We start from the raw sequence: 24,684 nt of genomic DNA, 5'->3' as shown, positions 1-24,684 counted from the left end.
ACACACACACACACACACACACACACACACACACACACACACACACACACAGAATAGACTCACCACTAGACATGACAGGACTGGCCTGGCTGCCGGGACCTCTCGCCTGCACAGGAAGATAAAAAAAAGGTGAAGGTCACTAATGGAAGGTTGTCAAAGATCTATAAACAGAAAGACGAGATGAAAGCAGACGACAGAACATGATTAGACAGCAGGAAAGGAGGTGAAATGATAAAAGGATAACATTTTCCACAGCTGTCAGGTTTCAAACCCGGGACCAATTGAATGAGAGGTGAACAACGTAACCTCTAGACCACGAGAGCCCCCACAGGGAGATAGAAGAAAAAGGTGAAGGTCACTAATGGAAGGTTGTGAAATAGGTCATACCATATTAGTGTCAAAGATTAGTAGAGAGTAAGACACAAAGTGTCTCGTGGAACCTCGTGGAACCTGGAGAAGAATCACAGAAATCGATGTACAGAAAAGTGGGAAGACATGGAATAACATCAAGAGGCTAGCCCAGGATAGAGAAAAGTGGAAGGTGTTTGTCCGTGGCCTATATCCTGGTGCATGGTGAGAAAGGCAATGATGATGATGAAGACACAAAGAGACTACACAAAGAAAATTCACATGATGTCATGCTTTACTGAGTGTATATATATATATAACCTGTATAACGTTGTATCGTGTATGCCACGGCCCTGATGATTCCTGCTTGCTTATAGCACTTGGGAGAGAGATATGGCATTATTATTTATGACAATTTTTTACAAGTTTTTTAAAGTCTTTTACGGCACTTGCAACACAATTAGGTTATATAAGTGCTGAAGATTAGCGGTGTTACAAGAGAGTAACAAACACAAAAAAGAAGGAGAGATAAGGATGACAGATGTTTGGTCGCAGAGAATGAGCTAACCACACCAAAACACCTGCCAACCACCCACTGTTGTGTATGCGATGGTTCTGAAGATTCCTGCATGCTCGTCCAACTTGGGAGACAGAATAGGCATTATTATTGGTCACAAATTTATCATTGGTTACACATTTTTGTTTTCGATAAATTTGCCTTTCGCAAGTGATATCGACATGAGCCTGACTTAACCCAATGAACCCGTGACATCGATATATTGTCTGATATGACCGTTATACAAACTGGTTTGACACTCTCTTGTAACACCTCTAATCTTCAGCACTTATATGACCTAATTGTGTTGCAAGTGCCATCAAAAGCGTCCAAAAACTTTTTAAACTTAAATATCTGCCTTTTTTTTTTTTTTTTTTCTCCCATCCTTATCTCAATAATTATGCCTGTTCTCTCTCCCAAGCGCAACAAGCAGGCAGGAATCAGAACCATCGCATACATGATGCAATATTATACAGGTTTTATATATACATATACCACTCAGCCACAAAACCTGATCCAGGTATGCATAAGGAAAGAACAGTAAATCAACAAATCTTCACTTAACTCTTATTAGCCCCTGTCCCGAAGCACCGATATATCAGCATGTGCGAGTCTACTGAAGAACAAAGTAGTCCGTACAAGGATGAAAAGGGGGTTGCTGTTAGCGATCCAGATGAAAGGGGGGGGGGGGGGGGGGGGAGGACATCAAAAGGACTTGTAGGTTTATGGTAGCTATTGTAACAGTCAAAGCAACTCAAGGAAGAGGAAATTGCTTCGAATAAGCTTTTGCACCTTTTGTGTGTAGCCGTGTAGGCATTTTCTACTCAGGAAGGCAGGGGACGAGTTATTTTGGGCACAGGAGGTCAGGGTTCATTAGGTTAAGATATACAGATTATTCTGTACGAAGTAACTAACTGACGACCGCGTCATCGAAATCGTCAGCGCTGACCTGTCTGGATGGGGCAGGGGTCTCGGCAACGATGACCAGATCCGGCGAGGTGCGGCCGGACTCCGGTGACAGCATGGAGATGTGACCGCCTGCGTACGCGGAGGGAGGGAGCTGCGACGAGGGAACAGCCGGCACCAGGTACTGGGGGAAGGCGGCCAGCTGGGGTGATGTGGGGATCAGCTGAGCCGGGGTCACGGCCTGGGGCGTCTGTGGGGCTTGTGGGGGGGGCAGCGGCGCGTCTGTCGGGGGAAACCATGCCGTTATATATACTATTTTTTTCATTTGAGCAACCTCTTTAAACCAAAAACCCGGCTAATACCAATGAAAATCCGGCAGTCCCGCAGATTTCGGTTTCAGCGGACTCCTCCTCAGTTACTCGCACTTATCATTTTATTATTACAAAATTTATTTCTAAAACAATTCTTATCATTATTACTGCTATTATTACTTTCATAATTATCATCTTAGTGATCTTTTTATTAGTATCACTATTATTGTTCTATGTGAAGCATCGTGATGAAATCAGGCGCTGTTAACAGGGGGAGCTACCCTGGAGGACCATTTTCTATGTTTGTTGCCCGAGATCAAATCTAAGTACACATTTAAGTTAGGCATAGTAAAATCTCTTGATACGCCATGTTATTTTGGCATAGCAATAGCAACAGCAGTTGCTATGGAAACGGCCGCCATCTTGAAAATAAACAATGAATTTCAAATACCTAAGGCTTTCTTATTTACTGACCAAATTTGACCAAATGTTGTGAAAGTATACCTGAACCAGGCCCTATCACAGTAACAGCAAATTCATTTCAATAAGTGCAAAAGAAGAGAAAATATGAGAATTTTCCCAAAATATACAAAACTTTTTTTAAATTTAGGTTGCGTAATCGCTTGCCAATGGAAAAGTGTTATTGTTTTCGCAAATATCTCTCTGTTACATCACCGGCAGCCTTGCCATCTATGTTTCCTGAAAGTTTCACGTCAAAATGACAAAAACTAAAGAGGGAGTAGGGAGAAAACAGCAACAAAATTAAATTTTGCGAAAACTGACAATTATTGTGAAAATTCACTATATTAACCCATCGTCGTGTTTTCAAAGGCAATTTACAAGGAGAATAAAGACTTTCGCAATTGTACCCATGCTATTTTTAGACAAAAATCAGCCAACAGAAAATTTGCATAGCCTGACCCCAAATCTGCAAAATCAAGGGTCGCTCCTCCCCTTAAAGAGAATCAACTGAGCAATGAGAGAGAACGGTGGGCCTCAAACCTAGAATCTTGGGAGATCCATCCTCGGTGAACATGAGTCTGCCCTCCCGCGCCGCTTTCACAAGTTTCTGAGAGCGTTCGTAGCTCACTTTCGCACGATGGGCAGCCTGAACCTGAGGATAGAAAAATAAAAATGATTGTAAAAAATACAAAGTCCTGTTTAATAATAATTATCTATTTGCCCACATGATGGATTGACTGAAAGCCAGGAGGAGGAGGAAGATGGGGAGGAGAGAGAGAAGGCGGAGAGGAGGGGGAGGAGGAGGAGGGGAGAAAGACAGGCGAAGAGGAGCAGGTGGACGATGGGGAGTAGGATGATGGACAGAAGAAAGGGGAGGTGGAGGAAGGGGAGGAGGGGAAGGAGGAGGATGAAGAGGAAGGGGAGAAGGAAGCAAAGGTAAAGAATGAGAAGGATGGAGAGAGAGAAGAAGAAGGAGAAAAGGTAGAAGAATGAGAAGGAGAGGGAGGGGGGGGGGGGAGAGAAGGGGGAGGAGGGCAGCCTTCTCAGACTATTATCAGACCACCTCCAGGGCATCTCTCTTAGTTTAGTGTAGTAAAAGTTTTACGGCGCTCGCAACCACAAAGGTGATAGGAACGCGAGAAGCACAAGTTGGTTACATTCACAACAGTACTTGGATTTACTTGGATCCGGAGCTAGAATCATAGCAGGCGGCACATGTCCATAGCTGCTCATCTCTCCTTTCCAGCGTCCACCTCAGGTTCCTGCTAATTGTCTCCATGAGGAGTTTGTTTGAGACACGCCTGACCACTCGTCGGAGCAAACTTTGTTTCGCTGTGCCCCGTACATACTTTTCTTTTATTGTGCTGAGTGTGTGGGAGTCTGTCTCCTCTTGGTTGTGAAGGCTCTCCTTGCATCTGGCGATCACCATTGGTGGGTCGAGCATGATTCGGCCATTGGGTGCTGCTTTGCCGGCAAGTTCATCAGCACACTCATTTCCGTGCACCCTGGCGTGACCAGGGCGGAACACCCATGTAACTCTTAGGAGGTGGCTATTTGCAATGGAAGCTCTCCAGTCACTGTAGAGCCACCCACTCCTGATTTTTTCTAGGGTGCTCATCGAATCTGTGACAAACAGAGCATTCATAGTTTTTGTACAAAGATCGGATTAAAATGTTAAAAATCCAACAACTTAGCCGTGCAGACGTCAGCGGTGAAAAGAAAAAGACTTGACGTTTGCTCTGGGTGTCGAAAGAGGCCACTACAGATTCCGCCATACGTCACTTTGCAAAATGGCGCACACAGCTGAGTCGTGCAGTAAGCAGTTGACTTGTCGGTGGCCTATACTACGGCATGGGGCGACGAAGGATGATGATGATGAGGAGGATGATGATGATGATGATGATGATGATGATGATGATGATGATGATGATGATGATGATGAGGATGATGATGAAAAGGATGATGATGACAAGGAGAAGGAGGAGAAAGAGGATGAGGAGGAGAGGTGGGGAGGAGGAGAGGTGGGGAGGAGGAGAAAAAGGGGGGAGCCTCCTATACTACGGCATGGGGCGAGGAAGGATGATGATGAGGAGGATGATGATGACAAGGAAAAGGAGGAGAAAGAGGATGAGGAGGAGAGGTGGGGAGGAGGAGAGGTGGGGAGGAGGAGAAAAGGGGGGAGCCTCCTATACTACGGCATGGGGTGAGAAAGGATGATGATGAGGATGATGATGATGACAAGGAGAAGGAGGATGAGGGGGAGAGGTGGGGAGGAGGAGAAAAAGGGGGGAGGGGGAGGAGGAGAGGTGGGGAGGAGGAGAAATGGAGGAGAGGGGGAGAATGAGGATGATGATGATGATGAAAATGATGACGACAACGATGACGACAAAAATGACAATCACCACTCTCAACAACTGACCTGCACCCAGCTGAGAGGTTCGTCCCGACACTCCATCAACAGGTCCACCGTGCCGACCTGCGGTGCTCTCCCCTTGGGTGGCGCAGGCACAACCTTAGCCTGACCTGGTCTGGCATGGCCTCGGCTCGACGTCTGCTTGCTCGCGGCCGGCGCACGGGCGTGGGAGCGGGGGGTCACTGCCCCGGTCTGTGTGCGGGTCACATAGTTCATTTCCTTCCGCTTGGAAGCCGCTTTGGGAGCCTGCAGTAGTAATAATAATAATAATAAATAATAATAAATAGCATTTGTATAGCACATATCCCCGCTCAACAGCAGGCTCTATGCACTTTACACTATATGCGAGGCAGCGTGGTGGAATCAGGCTCTCGTCAATTTTTGGGCGTGTAGAGTTCTTGGTATCATCTTAAAGCTTGTTCACTTGTCTTTATTTAGATGGAAAAAATATCCATTTATCTTGAATACAAGTCGAGATATTTGCGAATGAAGGAGGAGGGGTTACATGTTTTCAGAGGTAAAATTAGAGAGAAAATGGCCGCCAAAGATTAGTTATTTCCTTAGCTTAAGAATCCATTGTAACTGAAAATTTACATTTTTTGTGCCTTTAATCAACGTTTTTCAGAAAAATCCACACAGAAATGAGTTTTTTAACGAGCATGAAGGGTGTTGAGCCAAAAAAACAAAAATTTGATAAAAATTCACCACCACCATCATTTTGCAAATGTTGGAAACTCGTTAAGTTTCTTCAGGTGAGCGGAAGCATCGTACGTAACAGGCTGTAGTCCGAGTTGTGGGAAAGGAATTTCCATCAAATCTGATGAGCGTTTGCATGAGCTGGTTGAGCTGATGGCCTTAGCTGGTTGAGCTGATGAGTTGGAAATGCATTGTCTGATTAAATGCAAGGCCCTCCGCAATAACTACTAGTAGCTCGGTACCTCACTTCTTCTTCAGATCTCCTGACCACTTGGTAAATTTCAGCAAGTTTTTGGAACAGCCTTGAGTTTCTTTTTGAACAGCATGTCTTTGAAATGGTCAGTTTCTTTTTCTGTGATCTCATAAAGCATAATTGATGAATTGGAATCAACCTCTTAAGAAACGTACTTGCCAAAAAGAATATCCAAAACAAATTTCACCAACAGGTCACATGGCACTTTTCACAGGACCCGCGATACCATCTTGCGACCTCAGTGCTTTCTTGTCATATCTCCATTTTTTTAACAGGGAAAATATGACTTCTTACGTTCACTCTTTGTTATGAACTGTTCTCACTACTGTTGTTGTTGTTGTTGTTGTTGTTAGCGATCCAGTAGCATCTGAGCGTTAACTCTTCTGCATGATGCCATTTGGTAATAGTTGCATGTTCGTTCTAATTGTTGTCTTGAGGAGTAGAGGCAGTTAGATGTGTGGGGTAGCTTGGGAAGAAAACATCCCTTTAAATCAGTTAGTTTTCTACAGAAGAACAGATGATGTTCCACTGTCTCTGAGGGGTAGGTCACATAGTGGGCAGGCAGCAGACTGCTTTACTCCAATTCGGTTGAGATGTTGGTTGAGGGGTACATGTTGTGTTCTAAGTTGGAAGATTATGGATTGATCTCCCCTCCTCAACTCATTGATTGGATCACTACTGTTGTTAAAAATGGAGATACGACAAAAAAGCACTGAGGTCACTATCCGGTATGCCTTAGCCATGCCCTGCCGCTGATAAATTCCATCACGCACTCTGAAATCCTAGTTTGGAAATTTGCGTTTTGAGGTTATAGAATTTGTTTTTCTGTATATACTGAAGGACCATCACAGAAAACATGTATGTATCGTAATATAATGGGGCAGGTTGGGCCTATTGATACTCAAGGGCCCTTTTCACAAGACATTTAGAACCCTTCTTACAAACACTTCTTTTGAGCAAAAAGTTGAAGGGTTTTCTTGTTTTGTTTCTCGGAATGGCTGCTTCTTGGAAATGGGGTGTTAGTGGTTGTGTTTTTTTTCTTATATCGTTCCTTCAGGCGTTCTTCCATTTTTACCTATCGTTCTTTCAGGTGTTGTTCCATTTTAACCTATCGTTCTTTCAGGTGTTGTTCCATTTTAACCTATTGTTCTTTCAGGCGTTCTTCCATTTTTACCTATCGTTCTTTCAGGTGTTGTTCCATTTTAACCTATTGTTCTTTCAGGCGTTCTTCCATTTTTACCTATCGTTCTTTCAGGCGTTCTTCCATTTTTACCTATCGTTCTTTTACGTGTGCTTCCATTGTTATCTACTGATCTTTTCGGCGCTTCTGTTATTTTAACTATCGTTCTTTCAGGTGTGCTTCCATTTTTATCTATTGGTCTTTCAGGTACTTCTGTTTTTACCTATCACTCTTTCAGGTGTTTTTTTCCCGTTTTTACCTGAACTCCTAATATTTCCACTTCCTGGTTTAGTTTATCAAAGCCTCCCGCTGCCTTTGACGAGGCCTGAGCTGTTAAGAAGAAGAGGTGCATGGACCCGAGAAAAAAATCAACTTCACCGAAGATTAACTCAAGTGAGTTCAACACAAGCGGAGTCAACTGTATCTATTTGTCTGACTGTCTGTCTGTCTGTCTTTGCCTGACTGCCGGTCTGCACGTCCGTCTGTCTGTCCATCTATCCATCTGCCTGTCTGCCCGTCCATCCATATATACATATCTATTCTATCTGGCAGCTATCCTGTCTATCTATCTGCTCGTCCATCCATCCATCAATCCATCTACCTGCCGGTCCATCCGTCAATATATCTATCTATCTGGCAGCTATCCTATCTGTCTATCTGCCCATCCATCCATCCATCCATCCATCCATCCATCCTTCCATCCATCAAGCACTTACTTCATACTGCGGCTGCTCCTGGCTCCGGGAGCGCCGTGACTCCCTCTTGCCCCGCGTGTTGGGCTTGTCAAACTTGGGCACCCAGTCCGGGTCTGACTTAGAGTGAGGGTTCATCCCTGAGCTTCTCTGACCTGCAAACAGAGACATTAGCAACATAGTTCTTTTTTTCTTCTTTTTTTACATTTTTTTAAGCATCCGTAAGATAAGTTGTCTTTTTTTTTAAGTTTTAATACAATGTATGAGTTTTACGGTACCTGCAACAAAATTTATAGGTCATAATTAATTATCATAAGTGCCGAAGATTAGTCGTGGTGGTGCCAGAGAGTAAGATAACATGTATAAAGAAAAGGAGGACAAAGAAAGGACAGTAGATCATGTTTGATCTATGGAAAGAAGGAATAAACCACACTAAAGAAAGCACCCGCCAACCACCTACTTAGCAAAATAAACAGACAAAACAACAAGAGGGGCACGAAGAGAAAGACCTGTGCCTCTAGAGTAGCACCCTCCAACCACTGACACACACGAGCATAAAAGACACAATAGATGGAAAAAAAAGACGTAGGACCTTCTAGTGGCACCTTCCATCCCTAGTACGACATGGCACCCTTGATGACGGCCTGATTTATAATTAGCAAAAAAAACTTGCACATCTGAGACTTAAATTTATACATCTGACTGAACGCTAAAGACTACACTATAGTCTGTAGTCACTAACTAATTATAAATCTAATTTAACATCAAGGAAGTAGGTCAGCTTGAATTTAATCATTGACTTGAAAATCAGACAACGTAATTTATGGTATTATTCTTATTCTTTTTATCTCACGCTCAGATATAGTCTAAAACTAAAGCACTTTTCTTGTTCATTTTTCTCTGCTTTACTGTAGCCTACTTTATATAAAATTTGTCTTTTTATATCCACCACAAATTTTTAGTTTTTGAGAAGCATGGGAGTTTTCATACGAACTTTTTAATATACTATATTATATTACAACACAACAGTAGGCCCAATTGCCTAGTAATATAAATTAATTTAACTAACTTGTAATAACATGGGGGGGTTTCAGGGGGAAATTTGTGAGGCCGCGTGGTGAAATCAGGCACCCGTCAAAACAATGAAATCAAAGAAATCGCCATTTTTCTAGGCATTGGGCAATTTTTTTTCGAATTTTCTTTATTTTTTAGTAAAACACCTTTTTATGTCCTTTAAAAAACTTATTTCTGAGGGCATTACACCGAAAAACGACAATAAAAATGTAAATTTCCAGTTCCAAAGGACACTCAACTTTTGGAAGTCGCCAAACTTTGGCGGCCATTTTCTCACTAAATTTACTTCTCATACCATGTGACCCCCACCTCTTTCAATCGTAAATTAAATATCTTGACTTCTATTCCAGGAAAGTAAACTATTAAAGTTATGATCAGTCGCTGTTCTGAGATTTTCATTCTTCAGCTTCTAACTCTATTTTGTACTCCCAGATTTAAAAAACTGGCAGTACTTTAGTTTGGATATGGAGGAAATATCTGTCTGTCTGTCTGTCTGTCTGTCTGTATGTCTGTGTGTGTCCATGGTAAAAACGTGTTCCATGCTCCACAGCAAAAACTACTAGGCTTATCGATCAGAAATGTTGCGCAAGTGTGAGTCGTGTTTGCCACTGCTGGGCGAAGCATCAGTTAGGAACCATGTAGAGACTCTTTGAAAAATGTGTTTGATTTGATGGCCTCTGACAGAGATTTTTGTGATTTGTCAAACAGGACAAGGTGTGGCAAGGGCAGAAGATGGAGAAGTAGTGGCTGTTTTAGTTTTAGTAAGAGTTTTACGGCACTTGCAACTCAAAAAGGTCATATAAGTGCCAAAGATTAGAGGCGTTACAAGACAGTAACAAACACAAAAGAAAAGGAGGAGAAATAAGGACGATAGATTTTTTATAGGAAAAAAGGAGTAAACCACATCAGAGCACCCGCCAACCACCCATGAAATAATGGCTATATTGGAGGGGGATACAGAGGAAGAAAGGGAAGCTCCAGAAGAGGAGGAAAGAGGAGGTACAGAAGTGGGGGAAAGAAGAATGACAGAGGAGGAGGAAAGAGGAGGGACAGAAGTGGGGGAAAGAAGAATGACAGAGGAGGAGGAAAGAGGAGGGAGAGAAGTGGGGGAAAGAAGAATGACAGAAGAGGAGGAAAGAGGAGGGAGAGAAGTGGGGGAAAGAAGAATGACAGAGGAGGAGGAAAGAGGAGGGACAGAAGTGGGGGAAAGAAGAATGACAGAGGAGGAGGAAAGAGGAGGGACAGAAGTGGGGGAAAGAAGAATGACAGAGGAGGAGGAAAGAGGAGGGACAGAAGTGGGGGAAAGAAGAATGACAGAGGAGGAGGAAAGAGGAGGGACAGAAGTGGGGGAAAGAAAAATAACAGAGGAGGAGGAAAGGAGGCAGGCGGGAGGAGCAGAGGGATACATTGGGAGTGGTCAGGGGGGACGCAAGGAGGGCAGAACAGAGGGAGACCAGACCAGGAGATTTGGAGTTGGGGGATTTGGATGATTTTGAAGAGGGTGGAACTGGTAGAAGAAGAGTTGAGAAGAAATTCCTGTTTTGCCGATATCAGACTGACTCGGCCAAAAGTCAGGGGGCGCCCCAAACAAAAACAAAACTCTCACTAAACGAAACAGGAAACGAAAATAAATGTCAAACGCCAACTGACTTCCAAGCATAGATTTATACTATTAGCCTAGATACAGTACGTTTCTCTCTCTCCAGCCTTGCTACGCCATGACCCCATTCAAGAGCGGCGTCCGCCATGTTGGAGTTGGCCGCCTGCAGAAACTGGAAAGAAAGCAGAATGAAGCAGCGCGAATCATCACAGGCTGCTCAAAGTCAAAGGATACTCGTGTGGACAGCCTCCTTCCTCATGCCTCATTGAAGCAGACACTCTACCACTAAGGCATAGAGCTGATGTCGTGACCGCTCAGCTGTTTCACTCGAGGGGTCCATGTGTCTCCCCGCAACAAATCAACGCAGAGCCTCCGCCACAAAATCAGCGTCCACGCGGACAGGCAAGTCCAGGTGGAGAAATCATCATCATCCGGTGCCTTGCCGACTGGCGTGGGCGATTATGGACCTCCACTACACTCTGTCCCGCGTTGCAGCAATGGTGTCTGTTGTTCTTGCTGCTCCTTCTCATGTTGTCATTTTGTCCAGTATCTTTTCCCTCTGTCTGCCTCTGCCTCTCTTTCCATCAAACTTGCCTGTTGTTACCATATTCTCCAAAGCTTCTTTCCGCATTGTGTGTCCGAAGAAATTTGCCTGTCGCTTTCTTATATTCGTCGCAAGCTGTCTTCTCCAATTTGCTTCAGCCAAGACTTCGTCATTTGTTTTTCTAGCTGTCTATTGGACACGTAGCATGCGTTTTAAGAGCCACAACTCCGTCGCTACAATTGTTCTTTCCAGCTCTTTATTGATTGTCCACACTTCGCACCCGTGGAGAAAGCATACCCAGAACCTCGTAGCTGAGACTGAACTGGGTACGCACCCACGTGAGGAGCTGGTTGTTTTACCCCGTGGAAGGCTGCATCGTACAAAGTGACATTTAGCACCGATCTCGTCGTCGACTGCAAGCGTGCTAATGAACCAGCAGTCAGGAAAGCAGCAGCAGAGGCTACCATTTGATCGCCCCCCCTGCCCGATGTAAAAGTCGGGACTGACGGTTCAGCTAAAGATGGTACTGAGTACGGAGGCAGCGGAATACTAATTAAGACCGGCCATACCGAACTTGACCACCGTGTACCCACAAGTCGGTATAGTTCCAGCTACAGGGCCGAGCATGTAGCTCTCGACACGGCGCTGGGCACGCTTGATACACCACAGACAGCAGGAAGTCTTTCGAACAGTGTGCACATTCATGAATACACTGATTCCAGGTCAGCAGTCAGGCCGCCAACCAATCAGAAAAGGGAGCGTGCTCAATCTGGCAGCGTCTGCACACCCTCTGTCAATGCTCCGAATGTTCCATCCACTTACCGTGGATTCCGGGCCATGCTGGACTAGCTGGGAAAGAGGAAGTTGACAGCATCGCTAAAGAAGCAGCAGCGATTACCCAGATTGACATGCCCATCGATTTCTCAACAGCTAAAGCCATCATCCACTGGTCGACCCGCGCAAAGTGGAAAAGAGAGGCGAAACCCAAACTGCCGTCCACCCAGCCGCCATCATACCAGCTTGAGTCCTCGCTCATACCACAAGACCGCCAGCTTCTCTCCCAAATGAGAACTAGTGGAAAATCACCCAAGCTGAAATCATTTCTACACAAAATTGCGTCAGCAGACAACTCAGATCCGTCCTGTCAAGCCTGCAGGGAGGAAGACGAGACTGTGGACCACGTGTTCCTGAAATGTCCCGCTAACTGCCATGCCAGAACACATCTGCTGGGACATTTCAGTGACCCACGTTCAGCACTTTTCAAGTACCCCCAAGCAAGTGTTGAGTTCGCGCGTGTTGTCGGCATCGCTGACCACTTATGACGCCCCTGCGCCAAAAGAGAGACAGACAGAGAGAGAGACAGGGAGGGGGAGAGAGAGAGAGAGAGAGAGAGAGAGAGAGAGAGAGAGAGAGAGAGAGAGAGGGGGGGGGGGAGAGGGAGAGAGAGAAAGAGACAGACAGAGAGAGAGACAGAGACAGAGAGAGACAGAGACAGAGAGAGTTGGTCGGCAGTGTGAAGGAGTTCATGCTAAAGCAATGGGCTAGGCATGTTTTCTCTCTCTTACAGGCAATAGGCGAGGCTTGGCCCTTCTTTATTTTTTTTTTACACAGACATCGTGGCGTACTATATCTAGATTTCCAGATAGCAATAATACAGCGTACTTTCTACAGCTAGATCTAAAAATAAAATAAATGCATTGTTAAATAGATAGAGATAGATGGGCTTTAAAACAAACAAAAAAAATAACAACAAAACAACAATATTTCTTCAGCAGCATTTCATCTACGGGGTGGTTTATTTCTTACTGACTGAATCAAAGCGTATATGGCCTATAGCACTTTTAAGAAGAAGTACGAAAAGACGTGGGTATCATGGACGGGAACCTCCCCTCTCGAATCCCAACTCCAAGCCCCCCCCCCCCCCACCCCACCCCACCCCCCCAATATACGAGTTTGGCATTAAATTAAATCAAGAGGGTGGCCTTCAATCTGTCCGCGTGGTTTTATGCACCCCACATAATTTAGCAAAACTTGATCTTTTTTTGCATAATTTCTGATTATTTAATTTTTCCTTTATCATTCTTTGTTAAAATTAACAGAATCGCATAATTTCACATTTTCGGGCTCAGCTTGCATAATTTCAGAATTTTTCTTGCATAAAACGACGGGGACAGTTCAATAGAAGAACAGGCGTAGGAATGCTTGTTGGTTATTTGAGGTTTTGTGGACTCGTGACGCTTCTTTGGCGATGGCCGCTTACAGGTCAATGCAGTTTGCTTCACAGGTGGATTGCCGGGAAAAACTGATGGGACAGCATCCTCTCTAAGAATTCGGAGATCCAATCCAAGGTAATAGTCAGATTTCAAGAAGTGTTGGCTGCAGACTCTGTCATTCTGAGTAGGATACCATGGCTTCCCATCTTTCATTTCTCGGTTAATTCTACGGATCCACTCTGCAAGTCTGTAAGGATCTTTCCATGGAAAGCTGAGGACAAACGTCATAAGTTTATGGGCAGTCAATACTACAACCTTGTACACTCCCCCCCTCCCCCCCCCCCACCTTTTCCAAAAACAAAACATAAAAGAAGTACACTGTTTGAAAAAGAAACTACCTGCCCAATGTGAAAAAGATCTAGCAGCTAGTCAACCTTAACTTCACATGGCCTAAAATCTTACTAATGGCTCTATATACATTAAAAAACCAGGAGTGACTATTTGTGCCTATTTTCTTCCTATAGGATTAGGGTTGGCCCTTCATTTTAGCAGCGCAAGGGGATAGGTAAGGTTCGGCTATTCATTTCTTCTTAAACATAGTGTTAGGGGATAGGGTCAGGTTCATATGATTTGATAGTAATAAATTGGCCCAAATTGTCAAAATTGGAGACATGTGACACTATTAAAATCTATAATATAAGCAGCTCTAAACTTACTGTGGTACAATAGCTTTACATTCAATCACAATGCGCCTCACTGTGTCTTCCCCCACCCTCCCCCCACCAAACCAACCACCAGGTGACAAAATTAAGGCTATGGTAAGACCTATAAGACATATATATATATATATGAGCTAAAAATAGATGATTTAATGGAAAGAAACAGACATCACTGAAATGCCTGTGATGAGTTATGCAATAGAAAATGTGTACCACACTAAGCGCAATCTGGCTGATTTCTTTTGTCACTAATATACCAATACATTACATCATATATTTTAGACACGAGCAAGGTTGCAACAGCAGCCTATCTTTGGTTGCTCCCATCCATCATCATCCCACAAAAAATACGATTGATGATAATGTATATTACGAGGGTTGTCCCATGGAAAACTGGAAAAGGTCCATAACAGCAACAATCTTTGTTCTATTATAATCAAAATGTGACACATCATACCTCAACATGTGCTTTATTTCTCAATGTAATCATTATCCCGCTGGACGCATTTTTCTCATCGCTGGATCAGGGAGATGATACCCTCCCTGAAGAATTTTACGCCAAAGGACTTCAACCAATCTTTCACGGCTTCTACGAGGTCTTCGTCGTCAGTGAATCGCTGTCCACAAATATGGCATTTCATTGGTCCAAAAAGGTGATAATCTGACACGGCTAAATCAGGACTGTGAAGGGGGTGTGTAGAACTTCCCAGCCGAACCTTTGGATCCAGTCTTTCGTAGCATTTTTGCCTTATGCGGCGTTGCGTTGTTATGCTGCAAAATGACCCCGCTGGACAACCGGCCTGGTCTTTTTCGGCGCACAACCCCTCTCAACTTATCAAGAGTCTGGAAGTATCTGTTATAGCATTAACAGTTTGTCCTGGTTCCAGAATGTCAAGAAGCAGAACACCCTTAGCATCCCAGATAACCGTGGCCATGAGTTTCTTCACCGATAGCTGAACTTTTTCGGGGGGAGGCGAAGATGTGCGCTTCCAAACCATTGAATCCGTCTTCGTCTCGGGGGTCATGTGGAGTATCCAAGTCTCATCACCTGTAATAATGTTTCCCAGGAATGCTTCATCGTATTGTTGGAGGTCTCCAGATGCGTTCATGACTCCCGTGACAGCTTGGCGACAACGATTCAACAAAGTCTGAGACACTTAAATACTTTTTAGGCGCCTGTCTGTTTGAATGAGTTCGTTAACATGACTCTTGTTGTCCTCAGTCTTGGAAGAAAAACAAGGTCCTGGGCGAACTTTGTCATTGACATCCGTATGCCCGGCTTTGAATTTACTACACCACTCATATACCTGTGACTTTGCCTTTACTTTCTCCCAGTAAACTGACTTAATTTCAGTGTGTATCTTTATGTTTGAGACTTTTTGCGGTCAGAAACCGAATGACAGACTTCACTTCTACCCTTGACCAATTTTCCAACGGGGTAGCCATCTTTGGAGAACTGCTGTGTTCGTTTGGTTTGTGCAATGCTCATGGTGCTCAATCGGGAAATTCTTAAATTATTGTTTTACAAGTGTGCGTTTACAGAATGGGAAAATATTCAAGTTTTCAAATTACAGCCAAATTCTGGTTTTCCGTGGGACAGCCCTCGTACTATGGATGCATACAGGCTTATATGACAGTTCATGTTTAATATCTTAAGCCAGTGAGTCAAGTGAGTGAAACTAGAACCCCAGATTAGTAGATCTAGCTCGGATTTTGTGATGTTTAAATAAGTAATTAAACACATAGGGGAGGCAAAACTGCAGCGGTTTGATCTGATATTAATTAAATGAAAGATAAGCTTTGATCAGATCAGGTTCCTAATCTTTTCAAATATTATCTTCAATATATAAAGATCTAGATCTAATCTGTCTGAATTCTTACCAGTGAAAAGAAAATGGGGATCCTTTGTAGGCTCTCTGAAAGCAGTGACCCACACAGCAGTGTTGCACCATCCTTTCCGTTCTCGTTTTCTTCCGTCCTCCACTTCCAGACTAATCAGACGTTTGCTGGTGATGAATTTACCGTAGAGAAAGTCTCTAAGGCTGTAAGACGTTAATCCAGAAAGGGACTAGAGGTTTCACATGTTTGCACTTTTAAGAGAATTGGATTAAAACACAACGTTAGAATCTTATAGAACACCTTCCTTAATAAGAGCAGAGACACGCCCACTCACATGTACAAACTTCTTGGCCAACTGGTGAGGAACTCAAACATGGTCGCCAACAAATTCGAAAGTTTCTGTGTTATGTGACCTCGTATGGTCTCTACTCTAAAAAGGGGATACACTCTATGCTTATAAGTTAAAGACCAAGAAAAAAAAAGAACCTGATTCTTGCAGGTAGTGTTGTGGATTCTGCCTGTGCCCTGTTTTTAAGATCAGACTTGACTCCAGAAAAGATACATTCGTTGTATTTGTAGACATGTCGATATTAGAATATCTTTTTTATTAGGAGGCATGGGAGGCACTGCAGTTAGCGCATTTCTACCAAGAAGGAGAAAGATCTGTATGAGTCGAGTCTTGTGATTGCAAGGAAATGGATGACGGTCAAATGATGATGGTTGTATGTTGAAAGCTGTTTCAGCTGGTACCATTACCATTGTGTTGGATTGTGTTCTGCTACTCAGTCACCAAAATGGTTTTGTGAAGCATGCTGGAATTGATGGTTTTTGTGAAGCATGCTGGAATTGATGGTTTTGTGAAGCATGCTGGAATTGATGCTTTTCAACATTGATTCTAGCATGACCTACTGATTGGTTGATGATTTCCAAAGTGACTCTACTGCTGTCATTTTAACATTGTTTATCTTCTTCTCGATTGCATCACACTTGAAGTCTGGTATCTGTCATAAATTGGGCCGTCCTGCTCAGTTCATCTGGCGGCCCGTATAGCTTCTCTAACATTGTTTATAAATTAAATTTGCATTTTATTTGTCCCCAAGAAATAACAATTTTGATGACTTAACATTTTGAGCTGATACCCCTACTTCAGACTGTAGAGAAGGACTGTTGCTTGTCTATTGCTATTGGAATATGATTCGTTTTGTCCTGATCTTACTTGAAGTACGCTGTTGGAAAAGCTTAAAAAAGTCCTTTAGACCACTGTTACTTTGAATTACTAACTTTTGTTCCCTTTAGAAGGGTTTTAACTTTTCTCTTCTTAATTTCTAACTGGACTTCCAATTGATCAATGATTTCGTCTTTCTCGTCAAATAAAGCATTTTAGACTAGATCTACCTATTGATCATTATGTAATACTTTGTCGATCTGAAACTTTGATTTTCAATTTTTTTCACTGCTTTGAGCTTAGATTGCTGTTTCCCTGTTTGCCTTTGTTGTGTAGTATTTCAGATTTTGCAACTATTGTTCACTTTTGTCGTCACTAATACTTTTCTTAATTTGCGTCGAAAATTTCGGCCAGATCGTAGAAACCGCAAGGAAGGCCAAGGTTGAATGTTCTGTCCGTTTCACATCCGGTACACCCAGAGATTGCGCACGCCCATTGGAGTTTTGAGTCTGAATAGTCACTGGAGGCTATTCAGACTCGAGTCTGAATAGCCGCGGCCTTTCAAGAAAATATCAAACCCAATTGCAAAACATCAAATTATGGCGAAATACAGGGGGGGGGGGGGGGGGGGTAATGCCCCCCCTGAAACTTACGACACCCCCCCCCCCCCCCATTTTTTTTTAGGTTAGGGGGACATCCCCCCTGAAACCCCCCATTACCATTGTTGTTAAAAACACATGACGCCACAGCGAGCAAAAAGCACATCTCTGACGTATTTCCACCATCCATTTTGGTCGTCTTCCAGGGCTTCCCTCGCCAGTTGACTAGCAGTTAGCAGATCTCACCAGAGACAATGTAAACGTTCACTGTCTGATCTCACCGTGGCGGGCCCGCTCTGATGTGTGTGTGTGTGTGAGTGCACGCACTTGTGACTGTGTGTTTGTGTTTGTGTGTGTGTACAACTTTGTGGAGAAGGTAAATTTATGGAACGAGAATTGCTGAGATTGTTAAAAAGATAACACAAATTAATACGACAAAAAACCAAAGACAGCCAGACCTAGTCAAGAGTTACTGGCGAGGAAAATCCATGAGTCTTGGGGGAAGCTCCAAAAGACGACAAAAATAGATGGTAGAATACATCATATAATATTATTGGGCCAATCAGAGGAGTGCTATAGGTGCTCGCTGAGCTTCATTTGTTAAAAACACTTGCAAGTTAATTGGTTCTTCTATTCATCAATTTGTAAAATACTTTGTTGATAGCCTGTCTATCCCTCATAAATAATTTGTAATTTGTGGTGGAAATAAAACTTCAAATTTATTTTGTGTAAAGCAGAGCAGAGATACCAGTCGAATAGCTATCTATAGAGTAGAGAGATAGTCAAGTGAGAAAGCTTCCACAATTCAGGAAGAATTATTATCAAGTAGAAACGATGGCTACTACATCTAGAAATCAAGATCTAAATTCTAGTACTGGCGTTTCAAATAGCATGGGAGCTATTCAGAACACGCAGTTGCAAATAGACTAGCGCCTGCCTTTTATAAAACGAAAACAAAATGGCGCTGGGGTTGGGACGGGGACGCCAGCGAAAAGAAAACTCGAGTTTTTTCACCGCGCTACGACTGAAGTGGGCTATAAGTCAAAGAATGCGAACGAAGTAATAAAACCTTCCAGCTTACTGACACAAAAAGTAATGACAAAAGATAAACATAAGGCCAAATACTCACATACATGGATTAAATTTGCAGGTCTACTCCCGCGGACTTCACAAATAAAGCGCTATCATTAAGTGAAATATTTTACTGCTGCCAACTGCTATTCAGTCAACTCATTCGTTTTGATTAGCTAACAGAGCTGACAGTAAAAAAATTCACCACCCGGTCCCCGCCCACCCCGTCGTCTTTGGGGGAATTAGTTACAGTACTTGGGTGGTTGGAGGCTGTCACTGGTCGATCGGTAAGCCTATTATTATATATAGTACAGGTATAGTACATTTCAAAGAGTGCATACATTTCTTTCGTTTCTTTCCCTTTCAGCCCACAGTTGTTTCTGTCTGGCTGTTTCCTGTACACCGAATGAATGACAAACAACGACAATAGCTTTAGGCTGTGTGTACTAATCATGTCATCACTGAGAACGAGATTTGAGAAAGCAATAAATTGTGTGTGTGCATATATATATATATATATATATATATATATATAAGATAAGATAATACTTTATTATCCCAGAGGGAAATTTTATTTATCTGATTAATAGAAACATTAAAAATTGGTGCAGGGACCAAGAGAGAATTAAAGCTCCTGTTTAACAGGTTTTCTCAGCACATTTATTGCTATAGATGAAGTTAAGTAAGGATGAGAGACTAAACTAATACAGATCAAACATTTTACTGTGTACGTACAACGCTAACTAAAGAGAGATAGGATCAGGAGAGAATGGGTTAGTTCGCTACCGTCTAAATTGTACAAGTAGAATGCCAGGTTACATGATGATACATTACACAAAGCTGAACCAAAGTCCAGCTAGTAATACAAAACAGAAACAAATATTATTATATCTTACAAACTAGTGTTATAATTTTATACATCAATAATTACTAAACAAGACATGAGCCCATTCAACAAAAGGATATATTATTATTGTGTGCCATAACTTTTTTTAAATCACCGAAAACATTACTGTATGTGTGCATGAACTGTCACTAGAGCTGAAAACTCATCGAAATGGATTTTTTCTTTTTTGGTTATCAATTGCAGTGCACAGAAATGGATAAGATTTAAAGAAACAGCATCGATTTTCAAATGATTTATTAAAGCATACAAAATAAAATGAAAGAAATAAAGAGACAAAATTAATAGCCCTCAAACACATATACACATGTAAAAAAAAAAAAGCTTCCTGTCCCTCTTATTTCATTACACATCTATGTATCACACATAAAGATTCAAAGTGTTCACTATAACATTGTAGTCAGTACACTGTACTGTGCACATTCTATCACAGTTTCCTGGCATGCCGATTCGCAACTTGAGGATGAATCCCACCCTGCTTGCTGTAACAATTACATGTAATTATTCAACACAAAAAAAGACTTTTCAAACACAGATCACATAGCAGAAGTATTTCCTTCGACACTAGGCCATAGGACAGCTGAAGGTTATTTAACAGAAGACAGCATTAAAACCTTATTTTACCGCCTGCCCTGCTTTACCACCATTAACTTCAAGCTCATCCCAGGGTAGGTAGGTGGAACATGGTGTGTATACTATATATGTATATATATATATATGTATATTATATATTATGTGAGTATGTATGTACAGAGAGAGAGAGATGGGGGGGGGGAGGAAGAAATGCTTTGTACAGCAGGTGACTGTCTCGGACAGAAGGCTGTCTTTGATAGGTGGCCATTAAGAGGTTCGGTGGTGGTGGTGGTATAGGAGGAGGAGGAGGAGAATGCACACATAATATTTTGAACAGATGCACATTTATATTACGGACAAAGAAGCTGACAGACAAAGAGACAAACATACTTGTATTTGCTGCTGGTTTTCTATTTGTAGGCCTCCGCTGAGAATTTTGGAAGATGGAAGGAAATGCATCATCTGTAAGGCGAGGTACATCTCTCTTCATCATTAGAACGCTTCCATTTTTTCTCTTTGCACAGTCATACCATATGACGAAATCATCACAAAAATGTTTCTCACACACAACAGTTTGATGCGACGGAGACCAGTCTTTTCTGGCAATCATTTTCAACCACAGATCTTTCCTTGTTTGGTCATTTGGAAATTTGAACACTGACACCTTTTCGTCTTTGGTGTAATTTCCTTTGCAACCAGGCACACAGCACTTATTTGGCATTTTGCGAACACCGGGCCACTTAATTGTGGAAATAAAGCCAAGTTAAGCTTACAAGTCTATGCTTTCAACATCTGTAGACTAGATAATGTCAATAGGGTATCCTATCTATAGGCCTATTATATTTTATTAAAATTAAGCAGATTTTGAACTTCTATTTTAATTCCACGTTCACAAGACTGGGAGGGATGACATGAGTCGAATTAGCCTAAATACAGTCTCAAAATTGGGCAAGACGGCAACACAAATTACCAAGGAGAAGTATAATGTGGTTGTCTTAAACAGGTGGATGTCCTGGACAATGTCATTTAGGAAAAAAAACACGGGGGGCTGTCTTACACAGTGCCATTAGAATGTAAAAATGACCTGGGGGGGAGATATGTCTGTTGACCTTGGTACAGGTGATTGTCTTGAACATTTGTAAAATCAAGTTCGACTACGCAAATTTCCATTTTCGGACGTAGGCCTTGATCCAGTTGTTTTGTTGTGGGTTGTTTTTTGTTTTTTTGTGTTTTTTTGGGGGGGGTCTCTAGGTCTGTGGCTCGGTTTGGCTATGCAGCTGGTGTACAAAATAACTTCATCGAAGCATAAACCATCACTCCAAACGTAACATATATATGATATATCAAATTGAAGGAAATTGAATGAGGAATACATCCCAATATAAAACAAGGATTAATTTGGAACTTGATTAAGTATGCATTAGAAGTGTTAGAAACGGCGATGGTGATGAGAAAAATATATTTTGACGGAAAAAAAATTACATTCACCAAACATGTGAAAGCAAATCAGCATAGATCTAGATCTAGAATCTAGCTATCTCATCACATATACAAGCCATAAGAGCATAATCCATAAATTTCTGAATGCGCAGCTTTTTATTTGAAAGCGATATTCCTATTTTTGTTTGAGTTATGAAATTTATACCGAGTCCGGTTACATTGTTTTGTTGATACAAGACCGCAAGAACTAATTCATTTTGTTTTTCCCCAAACAACCCACGCTTTAAAAGTGAAAGTGAAACTAGAGGTTTTCGTTTCCTAAATCCGTTCCGAGTTTTTTAATAGCAACAGAAAGTCCTGAGAAAGTAGGCTAATTATAAATGACGGATTGTGTTAAAACGAAACAATACTGAAGCACCCTATCACAGCCGATATAATATACATACATGTATATCGGTGATACGTCCGCAAGGGGTGTGGACTCTCGCCGATATGAGTTAAGCATTAACTCAGGTGCATTAGTCAGTATTGCATAAAGATGAAGAACACTCGATCCCTCAAAAAATTAGGTTGATTGGCCCAAAGACCCAAAGACAACCCAGTTGAGTATCTCAGTATCAGTATCATTGAATTAAAAAACATGCGGTGTAATTTAACCTTCTTGGGGATACATAGTACATGTAATGTAATGGCCATTGCGTAAGTAGGCCTACATGTGTGTATATATAGTGTGTGTAGTGTGCTGAGTGCACAGATGTAGGCCGTCTCACGGCTGTAGTGTGTTGTTACATTGGACTGACCTCGAGACGAGGTCGGCGCTGGCTCACTCAGCCAGCCCGTGTGATGTCACGGCTTTGACTTTGAGAGTCCCGGGATGATGGTGTCTTCTGCATTCGTTCTTCTCTAGTATAGCCTTCACACTGACGACACAGACACACACTTCTCATAGCTTACATACTAATACACATGGGTGATAGAACCAGGCGCTCGGCGTGTGCATAATGAGTATGCAACAATAATACTGTATTATAAACGCCTTGCCATTGCCAATGACTTGTCAACTTGTGACTTGTGACACGCCTCTTGGTCTTGGCTGTTCAGTGTTCAGCCGTGCAATGTGACGTCACAAATCCCAAATCCCGTGTCTAAAATCAAAACGTGTAGACAGACGGCAGTCAAAGCAGTCTACTCCTAGTAATAATCTCGCCGGTCGCCGACTCGCCGGCACTCGCACCGACGGTTGTGGTCAACTACTTATAACTACCACTACCAACTGCAGATAACATAGATATCTATACATACAATGTGTACCTCGGTTCTGACTTCTAATTTTTATTCTAATTTCTAAGTTAGGTAAACAAGACAGTGATGTAGAGATGTAGTCAACAGAGAGGGGGGGGAGGCGTTTGACGTTTGTGAGAGTAGAGTGTTGTGTGTGTGTGTGTGTGTGTGTGTGTGTGTGTGTGTGTGTGTGTGTGTGTGTGTGTGTGTGTGTGTGCGTGCGCGCGCGCGTGTGTGTGTGTGTGTGTGTGTGTGTGTGTATGTGTCAGGGAGAGCGAGAGAGTGACATTGAGAGAAAGAGAGAGAGAGATTATCCGAGATTTCTCACCTGTGATGATGTCCTCAGCATGTAGGCCTAGTGCTTCCACTGTTGACAGCTCAGTATGACGACGAACTTTGCACGACTTGGGATGAGGGACGGACGATTCTGAAACATCGTCGTAGAAGATTGAAGGCGGGACGGCGGGAACCAAATGCCTTCCTGATCTGATCATGGGAACCCCGTCCGCTGGCCAGTGCAGGGCACACATGCCCATGTTCCCCGTGACTCTTCCATCTAGATCCAGCGACTGTCCATTGGGTAGACAGGCCACCCACGCGCGACATTTTTCTTTATCTTTCGGAAACCCATAGATCGGGATTTTCTCAGTGGTCTGATGTGTCAAGTATCCTGTTTTACAACCCCAAACAGAGCATTTTCGACCCATTTTTTCTTGAAAATCTTTTGTCCAGCTTTTAAGACTTATATTAACGCATAATATTAATAATTAATAGTAATATTATATAATAATGATGTTGACGATATGGTTTTATTTTACTTTCCCTCCCGTCTCACACTTACTACCACTACAACAAGTTGTCCATTTTCTACTATATTGATTATAATTGATGCGCTGATAATAGGGAGCAAAATATTAATATTAATATCATTGCACAAAATCACCACTATACGTCACAGTTCAAGGGCAAATGTATTGTCGCTAGACTGAAAATAAAATCAGTTGGTCGATTAACCTAAAAATATGCATGTTCCACGCACAACCCACTTGAACGTAAAAATCCAGAGAAGAAGACACTTGTAGTATTCTGTAATAACACCATGCAGATCCTTACGATAGCTATCAATTTAAAACACACTAAATCTAATACTGTTACTTATATACAAAGTGTAGGCGGCCTATTTGAGATCCTTTCCTGAAAATAACTGAAACTCACGTTGAATTCATTAATTAAACATACTAAATACACAGAAGACTGCAGTTCTTTCACCACGACAATGAAAGCTGAACACGTTTAGTTAGTAGACTATCCTGTATAACTGTTGAACCGCCTGCAGTCTCAGCACGGGCCCGTTGATGTATGACAGGCAGTAACAGTTTATGTGCTGTGCAAGCTCGGCCCACTACATTGCTGACCCAGTTTAGCTAGCCTATAGGAACTGCTGTGTCGTATCGACGTACGTGTTGTTACTGTGTTAGCTCTATGCCTCGGCGGACCGAAGTGATGCGATACGACGACACGCGTAGGCAAACAGTACGTGCCATACACTGCCGCACAGTTAAGTACATTGTACATGTGCACGACACGTACAGTACAGGGCTGATCGGCCAGTGGCTGCCAGTGCCAATGCCTGGTGTAGCCTACTATGTACATGTACTAATATAACAATACAGTACCGGTATAATAGTAGGCGTTGGCTGGTGCAGATTATGGAGATGGGCGGTTGTGAGGGCGGGGGTGTCTTTAATACATGTGTTGTGAGCTAGTTAGTATACGGTTAGTATAAGAACGTATAGGTTGTGAGGCGGTTAGGGGGGGGGTATGTGTTGTGGGTGTTGTCTGTGT

The 24,684-nt window shown here is 42.6% G+C and overlaps 1 protein-coding gene across 1 annotated transcript in view; it reads right to left on the bottom strand.

The window, feature by feature from the left end:
- Window positions 1-18,775, bottom strand: part of LOC101860699 (zinc finger CCCH domain-containing protein 13) — a gene marked incomplete in the record, with an annotated part of 43,457 nt that extends 24,682 nt beyond the window's left edge. The window contains 8 exon segments of the mRNA XM_035972825.1: window positions 64-106; window positions 1,854-2,092; window positions 3,124-3,235; window positions 5,003-5,242; window positions 7,842-7,972; window positions 13,296-13,519; window positions 15,849-16,009; window positions 18,700-18,775. Coding sequence (XP_035828718.1) covers window positions 64-106; window positions 1,854-2,092; window positions 3,124-3,235; window positions 5,003-5,242; window positions 7,842-7,972; window positions 13,296-13,519; window positions 15,849-15,919 — 1,060 coding nt within the window.
- Between the last annotated feature and the right edge of the window lie 5,909 nt (window positions 18,776-24,684).

This window comes from Aplysia californica, unplaced genomic scaffold (assembly GCF_000002075.1).
Source record: "Aplysia californica isolate F4 #8 unplaced genomic scaffold, AplCal3.0 scaffold00867, whole genome shotgun sequence".
NCBI classification, from domain to species: Eukaryota; Metazoa; Mollusca; class Gastropoda; order Aplysiida; family Aplysiidae; genus Aplysia; species Aplysia californica.
The sequence above is the reverse complement of the archived record's forward strand: the minus strand, read 5'-3'. Positions and strand labels throughout refer to the sequence as shown.